Consider the following 12,544-nt stretch of genomic DNA (forward strand, 5'->3'; position numbering starts at 1 on the left):
ACGCCACCCCACTTGAATGTGCCACATCCTGGAACATGGGTAATCGACCAAGGTCAGGAGTTTCATTGTCCTCTAGCATTTCATCGGCTCTTTGGCGCCTTTACAAGGACTCAGGAGAGTGCATCAGCGTTGCCGTTCTTCCTACCTGACCGGAACTTGATGCCATATTGGAACTTAGAAAGGCAAGCCAACCACCTCTGCTCAAGCGCACCGAGTTTGCCATTCTCCAGATGTGCTAATGGGTTGTTGTCCATCATCACAATCACCTCTGCACCTGTCAGGTACTCTGCAAACCTTTCAGTCATGGCCCACACCAGCGCCAGTAGTTCCAATTTAAAGCAGCTACAGTGGGAATGCGAAAAATTGGGCAACCTTGTTAATCGTCATGATATTCCTGTATAAATCGTTGGTTGTTACGATAAAAAAATGTCAGTGAAATATATCATATAGGAGACACACAGTGATATTTGAGAAGTGAAATTAAGTTTATTGGATTTACAGAAAGTGTGCTATAATTGTTTAAACAAAATTAGGCAGGTGCATAAATGTGGGCACTGTTGTCATTTTATTGATTCCAAAACCTTTAGAACTAATTATTGGAACTCAAATTGGCTTGGTAAGCTCAGTGACCCCTGACCTACATACACAGGGGAATCCAATTATGAGAAAGAGTATTTAAGGGGGTCAATTGGAAGTTTCCCTCCTCTTTTAATTTTCTCTGAAGAGTAGCAACATGGGGGTCTCAAAACAACTCTCAAATGACCTGAAGACAAAGATTGTTCACCATCATGGTTTAGGGGAAGGATACAAAAAGCTGTCTCAGAGATTTCAGCTGTCTGTTTCCACAGTTAGGAACATATTGAGGAAATGGAAGACCACAGGCTCAGTTCAAGTTAAGGCTCGAAGACCAAGAAAAATCTCGGATAGACAGAAGCGACGAATGGTGAGAACAGTCAGAGTCAACCCACAGACCAGCACCAAAGACCTACATCATCTTGCTGCAGATGGAGTCACTATGCATCGTTCAACCATTTGGCGCACTTTACACAAGGAGATGCTGTATGCCAGAGTGATGCAGAGGAAGCCTTTTCTCCCCCCACAGCACAAAAAGTGCCGCTTGAGTTGGGCTAAAGCAAATTTCGACAAGCCAGCTTAATTTTGGAATAAGGTGCTGTGGACTGATGAAACTAAAATTGAGTTATTTGGCCATAACAAAGGGCGTTATGCATGGAGGAAAAAGAACACAGCATTCGAAGAAAAACACCTGCTACCTACAGTAAAATATGGTGGTGGTTCAATCATGCTGTGGGGCTGTGTGGCCAGTGCAGGGACTGGGAATCTTGTCAAAGTTGAGGGACGCATGGATTCCACTCAGTATCAGCAGATTCTGGAGACCAATGTCCAGGAATCAGTGACAAAGCTGAAGCTGCGCCGGGGCTGGATCTTTCAACAAGACAACGACCCCAAACACTGCTCAAAATCCACTAAGACATTTATGCAGAGGAACAAGTACAACGTTCTGGAATGGCCATCTCAGTCCCCAGACCTGAATATAATTGAAAATCTGTGGTGTGACTTAAAGAGAGCTGTCCATGCTCGGAAGCTATCAAACCTGAATGAACTAAAGATGTTTTGTAAAGAGGAATGGTCCAAAATACCTTCAACCAGAATCCAGACTCTCATTGGAACCTACAGGAAGCGTTTAGAGGCTGTAATTTCGGCAAAAGGAGGATCTACTAAAAATTGATTTAATTTCTTTTTTGTGGTGCCCAAATTTATGCACCTGCCTAATTTTTTTTAAACAATTATAGCACACTTTCTGTAAATCTAATAAACTTCATTTCACTTCTCAAATATCACTGTGTGTGTCTCCTATATGATATATTTAACTGACATTTTTTATCGTAACAACCAACGATTTATACAGGAAAATCATGACGATTAACAAGGTTGCCCAAACTTTCGCATCCCACTGTATAGGGTTGCGCTCTGACTCCTTAAGAGACCAGCTGCCATAGGCAATGACTCTCTCACGTCCATCCTAAACTTTGAATAATACGCCCGCTAGACCATGTAGACTTCTGTCAGTGTACAGCAGGAATGGGGTGTCGAACTGCACATAAGCCAGGATTGGAGCACTGGTCATCGCCTCCTTCACTGCTTTAAAGGCCTCTTGTTGCCGGGGTCCCCAGTTGATGGGACGATTCTATGGGCCTCCCGCAGTGCCCCTCAATAACTCATTTAACGGGCCCACCAGATAAGCAAATTTGGGTATAAACCTCCTGTAGTAGCCGGCCAGTCCCAAGAACGCTCGCACCTCTCATAGTGTACTTGACTGGGGCCACTTCTGGACAGCTTCCACCTTGCTGGGGGACGGTTTTACCCCCTCCGGTGTGACCACATGTATCATATACTCTATCTGCTGTCGAAACAGTTGGCACTTCTTGGGCTTGATCTTGAGCCCATGGTCCCGTAGCCGTCTTAGGACCTGTCGCAGCTTCTGGAGGTGATCTTCAAAAAAGGCCCCAAACACTACTATGTCGTCCAGGTATATCAATACTGACTCGAAGTTGAGATCACCCAGACAGTGCTCCATCAACCGCTGGAATGTTCCCGGGGCATTGGAGAGACCGACCTGCATCCAGCTGAACTTGTAGACTCCAATAGGTAGAATGAAAGCCGTCTTCACTTTGTCCTTTTTGGCCACCGGTACCTGACAATACCCATTGGCCAGGTCAAGAGTCAAGAAGAACTTCGCCTGGCCCAGGGCTGACAACTATTCCTCAATCCGCGGGAGGGGATATTCAGTTTCCGATAGTCCACACAGAACCGGAGACTCCCATCTTTCTTCCGCACCAAGACTACTGGAGCAGCCCAAGGACTTTGACTCTCCTGGATCACCCGGTTTTACAACATGCTGGCTACCATATCCTTCATCTCCTGGTACATTTTAGGTGGGATTTGCCAATAATGCTCCCTAATCGGTGTAGAATCATCGGTAGGGATTTAGTGTTCAGTGGCGGAAGCACACCCGAAGTCCTCATCATGTCGCGAGACTGCCTCTTGAAATTCCCAGAGGGTGTCTTCCAGCAACTTCTGTTGTCCAGGAGTCAGAGTCTTGCAGTCCACCCCCATCCGGGCCATGATCACTCGACTATTCCACTCCGCTGTCGGAATCTCCCATTGATGAACCTCTACAGCATAGGTCCAGGCTGATCTTCTATCAGGCTGTAGCATGAAGCTCCTTCGTCGAGAGAAATTCACCTTGGACACATAAACTTTGGCCAGCAAGGTGTTTCCGGGGACAGTTAACTCACAGACTTAAACATTTAGGCAGTGTACAGGCACACATCCATTCTTTACAATGGCGAGGGCCCGGGCTACCAGTGGGCGAGCCTGCGTTTCCTATTGATAAGCAGGCTTGATTAGGACCTCCAGTCCATTCTAAGATGGAAGCCAGCTTCCTTCCTCTAGACACACAGCTCCACCTCCTATGAATATTTAAATCTGAGCAGTCTGTTTAGCTGTGTGGGGAAACAGCGGCCTCTTGTGGCCAAACAGCAAAATAATAGTGTTCATGCAATAAGAGCTGTTTCACAATCTCACAGAGGAAGGAAAGAAGGAAGGAATGGAGGGAAATAAGAAAGGAAGAAATGGAGTCAAATAAGGAAGGAAGGAATGGAGGGAAATAAGGAAGGAAGGAAAGAACGGAGGGGGAAAAGTAAGGAAGGAGGTAACCAAGGGAAAAAAGGAAGGAAGGAATTAAGAGAAATAATAAATGAAGGAAATAATAAAGGAAAATAAGGAAGGAAGGAATAAATGGAGAGAATGAAGGAAGGAATGGAGGGAAATAAAGAAAGAAGGAATGAAGGGAAACAAGGAAAGAAGAAATTAACAAATGGAGAAAAATAAGGAAGGAATGAAGGGGAAGAAGGAAGGGAGGAAGGAATGGAGGGTAATAAAGAAGGAAGGAAAGAATGGAGGGAAATAAGGACAGAAATATGAAAGGAAGGAAGATTCCAAAACGTGAATGGCCCCAATAATTTGTGCCATATTGTACGCTTGCAATTGATCATATTTGGAATCTTTTCGTGTTTGAGAATTATGGACATTATTTATAGATGTTTACATTATACTTTCACTCCCCGAAATAGTTTTTCATCAGTAAACTTACATGTTATCTTCACAAGACTTTAATTTGCTACTTCAATGCATTCCATTTTGTAGCTGCGCTAAACACATTTAAAGCAGTATTCTTACCTACTCCATCAGCTTCTTGATTATAATTAGACGCTGTGTTTGTCTCTTGGGTGCTTTGCTCATGAACCGATACCTGGGTAAAGTAAATTATGGCATTTAAAATTTAGCTTTATCACCCGCCTGAAAACATCACAATATATACATGAATGGACACACCGCCGCGTAGCACAGGAAACTTTTGTTGAGGATAAAAAATTTTTTTTTAAATATCAGTAATAATTGTATTTTTTTGTGTGCAGGTTTCCAAGGAATATAAATACTCAGTGTGCTAATGAAAATTTGTGTAATACCTGTTCTGTGTTACAAGCTGAAAATTGAGTTTCATGTTGCTCAGTTGCTTGGCTGCTGCTCATAAACGTGACTTCATTGCTTCTTCTTCTCGTTTCCTGAAAACAAATATAGTGTTGAAAATTGACTTAATTGATTTAAAAGTGTGTTTATTTGTTTAGCATACAATAGGTGCCCTTTAGCCTATTATTGACCAGCCTGTTTTGGGCCTTAGTGACCAAGCAATGTTTTTTTATATTTTCATTGTCGCATTCCAAGAGCTATAAGTTGTTTTTTTTTTGTTTTTTTTCTGTCGATGTAGCCGTACAAGGTCTTGTTTTTAGTGGGACAAGTTATAGTTTTTAATGTCACCACTTTAGGGTACACAGAGCTTACTGATTAACTTTTATTTACATTTTTGGGGGGATGGTAAAAAACAGAAATACTGCCACTGGGTTTTTACGCTATAAATTGAGTGGTGTTTTCGGTTTAAATTCCATTATAACTTTATTCTCTGGGTCAGTACGTTAGCAGCAATAGCAACTATATATAGTTTTTTTTATGTTTTACTATAATAAAAACCTACTAAATGAAACCCTTTAAAAAAAATTTTTGCATCGCCACTCCCAAGAGAGTTTTTATTTTTCATTCTACGGAGCTTTTATGTAAAAGCTTTTATGGGGATGATTTGTAGTTTTCATTGGTATCATTTTGAGATGCACAACACTTTTTGATCCCTTTTCATATTTTTTTTTTGTGACGAATAAGCAATTATTGGGAGTGCTTTATTTATTAATTTTTTTTATGGTGTTTACCATACAGGATCAGTTACTTGATAGTTGTGTAGTGCAGGCTGTTACGGATGCAGAATACCAAAAATTTATTTTAAATTTTTGCTATTTTTTCCATTGAAAAGCTTTGTGTGTTTTTTAACTTTACTTAATAAAATTTTAACTATGCAGCCATTTACTAGTCCCCCAACTTCAACAGGCAATCTACTGATCACTTATATAACCCACTGTAGCACTCAGGTAGTACTGTGTATTATACCGTCAGTGATATACTGAAAACCACCAGCAGATACTGATACTGATATACTGCATGCAGGCCTGGGGCCTGTATCAGGCCCTATGCTGCCATGTGAATACATTGGCACTCTGCAATCTTATTTGCTGGGTGCGATGGCAGACAAATGAAGCTGTCTCCCTCTAAACCACTTAGATGCCACAGTCTCTATTGACTGTTGCATCTAAGGGCTTAAACATCCTGGATTTGCTGGTCTGAACCATTAGAGTAGGAGCACAGTTCTTATGTGAGAGCTGAGCCCCCACTTTCCATAACACAAGAGTCCCGTGCAGTGCTTAAACTAGGCAAATGTGAAAAGGAGATGGCCTAGCCTAACGCCTCTTTGGGACCTCCATAAACAAGCATATTGCCAGTCCCTAATGGGTTAGATAACATAAGTATTATGGGTTACCAAGGTGCACAGTGCTGTAATAAGGTGCTAGCCAGATTTTTTTGTAGTAGTACCTTCATATGTCTCCAATGTCAGATTTCATATGCATGCAACACAAAAAAATGGTGGAACTTTTCACTGCATGACGTATTACCAGACTTTTGTCTCCAAGAAACATTGATCATGGTTATCTGCTCTGTGCCTGAGGCTTTATGCTCTGTTCACAACTGGAGCCTACAAGAGGATCTTCCAACTGATAACTCCAACAGAAGGCTGTGACATATTGGAATACAGTGCGATACGTCATGAATAGACTTCCATTACGTAAATTATTTTTTTTTACTGTGTAACTGTGTAGTCTCTTCCACACTACAGAAAAGGTTTACTATGGCATACTGGCCACTCTTGGCCTCCATCGAATGAATAGAGCCCAATAGGTATGTGAATCATAGGCCCCCGAAATGTGATGAATACAAGGCCTTAGGGTCCTTTTACATCAAGCATGTTTTACATGTTCATAACTATGATCGTCCATACCCCATTCAGTTTGCATACTGTGAGCAGCACATCCCCTGTTTACACAGGGCAATATGCTGCCAACAATGCTGATTTCAGATGCCACATTAAAGATGCAATTGAGCATTTCTTCATTTTTAGGTTGATCAGCAGCACCTCTACACAGGTCAGTTATCGGGAACAAGTGCTTTTTGCCAATAATTGGCCCATTCCTCAGCCATTGTAAAAAAAATGTTATACAAAAATGCAATAAATGACCTTTATTTTTCTATTGATTTGCTATAAATCAATTAGCCACAGCATTAGAGGGGTTAACCAACACCCAGGACCGCCGCCGATCAGTTGTTTGAGGCCTCATGCACACGACCGTTGTTGTGTTCCGTGTCCGTTGTTCCGTTTTTCGTGATTTTCTGCGGACCCATTGACTTTCACGTCCGTGATCCGTGGTTCCAGTCCGTCAAAAAAATATAACCTGTCCTATTTTTTTTCACGGAAAATGGTTCGCGGACCCATTCAAGTCAATGGGACCGTGAAAAAACGCGGAGTCACACAAGATTGTCGTCCGCGCGTCCGCGTCCGTTTTTTTCCTATCATTTACATGGCAAACTTGACTTAGACTTTTTTTTACTTTCCTTCATGTCTGGTGATCCTCCAAAAATAAAGGAAGACACACGGAAACAAAAACGGAAACGGATCACGGAACAACGGAACCCCATTTTGCGGAACGGAACACAACAACGGTCGTGTGCATGAGGCCTGAGAAGGCACCAGTGCTCGCAGTAGCGCCACAGCCTTCTCACTGCTCATCAAGCAAAGTGCCGTACATAATGGCCGTACTTGGTATTGCAGCTCAGCCCCTTTTAATTCAATGAGTGCCTATGCCATGTGACTTATGAACGTGACATCACATGACCTAGACAAAGCTGCAAGAAGTCTGCGGCACCACTGTGATTACCGGTGCCTCAAACAGCTGCCGGACTCCCACCGACTAGATACTGATGACTTTTTCAGAGGATAGGTCATCAGGTAAAAAATCTCAGAAAATCCTTTTAAAACCACCTGCCTATTATTATGTACAATGCAGTCTAATGCTCAGCACGTGGCAATGCGCTGTGTGTTCTGGCAACTAATAATCATAGAGGCCTTATCCATTTCTTGAAATTTGGCACTAAACACAATGGTCAGGAGGGGACCTCATTGACTTCTATGGGAGAGTTTTCTAGTCATGTTCTGTGACCTGTGCAGAGGTCATTATTAGGGATGAGCGAATCGACTTTGGATGAAACATCCGAAGTCGATTTGCATAAAACTTCGTTCTAATACTGTACGGAGCAGGAGCTCGGTACAGTATTAGGCCTCTTTCACACTACCGTTTTTTTTCCCCGTTTTGCGGGCTGTTTTTTGCATTCCGTATACGGTCCGTATACGGCACCATTCATTTCAATGGTTCTGCAAAAAAAAAAACGGAATGTACTCCGTATGCATTCCGTTTCCGTATTTCCGTTTTTCCGTTCTGTTGAAAGATAGAACATGTCCTATTATTGCCCGCAAATCACGTTCCGTGGCTCCATTCAAGTCAATGGGTCCGCACCAAAAACGGAACACATACGGAAATGCATCCGTTCCGTTTTTGCGGAACCATCTATTGAAAATGTTACGCCCAGCCCAATTTTTTCTATGTAATTACTGTATACTGTATATGCTATACGGAAAAACGAAACGGAAAAACGGAACGGAAAAACGCAATGGAAATGGAAACAACAACGGAAACAAAAAAACAGAACAACGGATCCGTGAAAAATGGACAGCAAAACACTGAAACAGCCATACGTATGTGGTAGTGTGAAAGAGGCCTTAGAATGTATTGGCTCCGATGAGCCAAAGTTATTACTTTGCGAAGTCTCGCCAGACTTTGCGCAATAACTTCATAAATTAATTTGTACTGTAAAAAAACATTTCCCGAACTCGGGTTCAGTTTCAAGTGGTACCAAGGAGTGGCGCCTATTATTAGGCTTAGCGGTCACTGCGGAAACGGCAGGATTTTATGGCTTGTTTAAATATAAATATTGACATGGAAAAAGAAAAATAACATCATCAAAAATTCTTTAAAAATATGTTAAACATAAAAACGTGATTTAGACAATAGGTCATTTTCTAATGATACATTTCCTTTAATTTGGTGTTAAAATATGGCGCTCAAGAAAAACACTTATCTTTAAATCTATAATTTATAAAGGTGTGAAAACATCGGAAACTTTTAACACATTAACTTGCGCTGAGTAATTATTTCCCACGGGTAATTTCGACCTTGTGCGGCGGTACTGTATGTTGATTGTAGGTGAGTGCATGTATATTACCACCTAGTTTAGTCAGAAGTATTAAGCCGATATGAAATGGGAGAGTAATTGCAAATGCTGAGTCTGAGCTGATGGTGAGCGCGTCGCTCGCTGTGCCTCTGGGATGCATTAGTTTAAATGCAGTCATTTGTGAAAAGCATTTCAAGCTTTGTTTTAAATGACTAAATATCCATGCTGAAAGCCCAGTTTAATCAGACGAGAGCGTTCTCTGGTTGAGCTCCTATATGAAAGGAAAACAGTGCTTAATTTCGATATATTAGGTTACTGTTTCAGATGTGATAGGAGCCGATTTTATTGGCACAACTACGAAGAGTAAGCTTTCCAGTCGAGCTAAAATAATACTAATAAAATCAGACATTTAGCATGGGCATTACTGCCATTCTTGATTGCAGCCTTCACATTCAAAGGATATCTGGAAGACAGTAATTAAATAATCAGGCTTTCCACGCTCGTTTTAACTACAATCTATTCAAATGGACATGCTGGCTGGAAATCAAAGTGCGTGTAATGTAAAGGGGTTAATAGAAAAACATGGCTTCTTTCTCATAGAAACTGTGCCAGTGGAGCGGAGATTGCAATACCAGACGTGACCCACAGGCAGGTGTGGCGCTGTGTATGGCATAAAACATTGTGCTATACCAGACAATCTCTTTTAGTACACTAATCTAATAGTCTTAGGGCTCATTCACATGACCGTATGAATGGGTCTGCATCCGTTCCGCAAAATTGCGGACCCATTCATTTGAATGGGGCAGCAAAAGATGCGGACAGCAAACCGTGTGGTGTCCACATCCGTTGTTCTCTTCCGCGGCACCACGAGAAATATAGAGCATGTCCTATTCTTGTCCGCAATCATGGACAAGAATAGGCATTTCTATCATGGGCAAATTGCAGAACTCACACGGATGGCATCCGTGTTTTGTGGATCCGCAATTTGCGAACCGCAAAACACAGGAAATTCACTGTCAAACCAGACATGATGTCTTGTAGGTCTAGCTGAATGTAATGATAACTGTCACTAAGAGATCTGTTGACTTCTTCTAGAGAAAAAGTACTTCTCAACCATATGAAAATGAGCAGTTCAGTGCATCGTAGCCGGGCCTAAGTTACTCTGTGCACCCTCCTGCTTTTTCTCCTTGATTGACAGGGCCAGGTTCCTGCCTAGTCATCTCACCTGACCCTGTCAATCAAGAAGAGAGAGGCTTGCAGAGGAAGCAGAAGGAGCAAAGGTGCACAGTAACTTAAGAGCCAGTTCAGACCTGAGCGTTTTACAGCGCGTTCCTACGCGCTGTAAAACGCTCAACAAGGAGAAACCAATGCTTCCCTATGGGAATGGTTCTCACCTGGGCGTTTTACAGCGAGTACGATCGCGCTGTAAAACGCCCGACGCTCAAACAAGTACATGAGCGTTTTTTGGGCGTTTGTCGCGCGTTCCCGTACATAGATTTTCGGGAACGTGCGACAATGTGTGTTCACTTGTCTGTGTATGCGCGCTTGTAAACGCCCGTACAATCGCGCATACAGAGCGCTCCTTTCAGAACGCTCTGGTGTGAACCCAGCCTAAGAGTCTTAAAGGGGTGGTCTCACTTCAGCAAGTGGCATTTATTTTGTAGAGAAAGTTAATACAAGGCACTTACTAATGTATGGTGATTATCCATATTGCTTCCTTTGCTGGCTGGCTTCATTTTTCCAACAAGTTATACACTGCTCGTTTCCATGGTTACGACCACCCTGCCATCCAGCAGAGGTGGTCATGCTTGCACACTATAGGAAAAAGTGCCGGCCTATGTGAGCTAACATGGTCCCGGCCACCAGACAGGCCAGTACTTTTTCCTACAGTGTGCGAGCACGGCCACCGCTGAAAGATTGCAGGGTGGTCATAACCATGGAAATGAGCCATGTACAATGCGATGGAAAAATGAATCCAGCCAGCAAAGGAGGCAATATGGACATTAATAATACATTAGTAAGTGGCTTGTATTAACGTTATATACCACTTGCTGAAGTGAGACAACCCCATTAAATGGAACCTGTCACTGGGATTTTGTGTATAGAGCTGAGGACATGGGTTGCTAGATGGCCACTAGCACATCCGCAATACCCAGTCCCCATAGCTCTGTGTGCTTTTATTGTGTAAAAAAATAACAATGTGATACATATGCAAATTAGCATAAAAGAGTCATATCTTACTTGTGTGACCAGAGAAGAGTCATATTTTCAAGCTCTGACTCATCTCAGGTTAATTTGCATATGGATCAAATCGTTTTTTTTTACACAATAGAAGCACACAGAGCTATGGGGACTGGGTATTGCGGATGTGCTAGCGGCCATCTAGCAACCCATGTCCTCAGCTCTATACCCAAAATCCCGGTGACAGGTTCCCTTTAACTTCTAATTTGCATATGGTGGAGAAGTACTTTTTCTGCAGAAGAAGTCAACAGATCGCTAAATGACAGACATCATTCCATTCAGCTGAGCTAGACCTGCAAGACATACTGGTGTAAAGTAGAACTGGCTTAGTTGCCCACAGCAACCAATCACATTCCTTCTTTTATTTTTCAGAGCTCTTTTATTTTTTTATTAAAGGTGAAATCTGATTGGTTGCTATGGACAACTAAGCCAGTTCTACATTACACCAGTTTGATAAATCTCCTCCATAATGTCTAGTTCAACAGGGAATTTTCTGGTTCCAGACTCCCTTTAGGATCCCATGTACACAACCGTATTTTTGGTCCTCATCCAATCCGTATTCCTTTCAATGGGGCCGCAAGACATGTGGACAGCACACCATGTGCTGCCATCATCCATATGTTCGTTCCACAGCCCTGCAAAAAATGAAATAGCATGTCCTATTCTTTTCCATTTGAGGACAGAACTAAGACATTTCCACAGGAGGTGGGGAAAAAAATGGCAGCATACGCACGGCTGGTATCTGTGATCTGCCGACCCACGGTTTGCTGACCACAAGACACATACGGTTGTGTGCATGAGGCCTAAGGCCTAGTTCACACGAATGTGTGTGATCCGTGGCCGTATTGCGGGCCGCAATACACGGCCACAGTTCCATGTGCATTCCGCATCACGGATGCAAACCAATTCACTTCAATGGGTCTGCAAATCCGGAATTGCGGAACGGCCGCACGGGACGGGACCCCTCGGAAGCACTACGGAGTGCTTCCACGGGGTTGCGTCCCCCGTACTTCCGTTCCGCAAAAAGATAGAACATGTCCTATCTTTTTGCGGAACGGGCGGATCGCGGACCCAATAAAGTGAATGGGTCCGCGATCCGATGCGGCTGACCTACGGCCGGCGATCGTGCATAGCGGGCCGCAATTTGCGGGCTGCAGCACGGGCACGGGTCACACACGTTCGTGTGAATTAGGCCTAAGACTCATGATTGTACTAAAGAAGATGGTATGGGTTAGCAAAAACAGGGGGAGATTTATCAAACTGGTGTAAACTAAAACTGGCTTAGTTGCCCATAGCAACCAATCAGATTCCACCTTTCATTTTAAAAAGGAGCTTTCAACAATGAAAGGTGGAATATGATTGGTTGCTATGGGCAACTGAGACAGTTCTACATTAAACCAGTATGATAAATCTCTCCCATAGTTGTTTTTCCATGAACAGCGCCACACGTGTCTTTGGGTTATGTCTGGTATTGCATCTCAGCTCCACAGGCACAGTT

General features: G+C 42.9%; 1 protein-coding gene across 3 annotated transcripts in view; it reads right to left on the reverse strand.

The window, feature by feature from the left end:
- The window catches only part of XIRP2 (xin actin binding repeat containing 2), a 359,651-nt gene that overhangs the window by 42,769 nt on the left and 304,338 nt on the right, over nucleotides 1–12,544 (reverse strand). For all 3 annotated transcript variants that reach the window (XM_040440977.1, XM_040440978.1, XM_040440979.1), the window contains 2 exons: nucleotides 4,551–4,646; nucleotides 4,261–4,333 (listed from right to left, as the gene is read on the reverse strand). In XM_040440977.1, the coding sequence (XP_040296911.1) occupies nucleotides 4,261–4,333; nucleotides 4,551–4,646 (169 nt within the window). The remainder of the gene's footprint in view (nucleotides 1–4,260; nucleotides 4,334–4,550; nucleotides 4,647–12,544) is intronic.

Source organism: Bufo bufo, chromosome 7 (genome assembly GCF_905171765.1).
Source record: "Bufo bufo chromosome 7, aBufBuf1.1, whole genome shotgun sequence".
NCBI classification, from domain to species: Eukaryota; Metazoa; Chordata; class Amphibia; order Anura; family Bufonidae; genus Bufo; species Bufo bufo.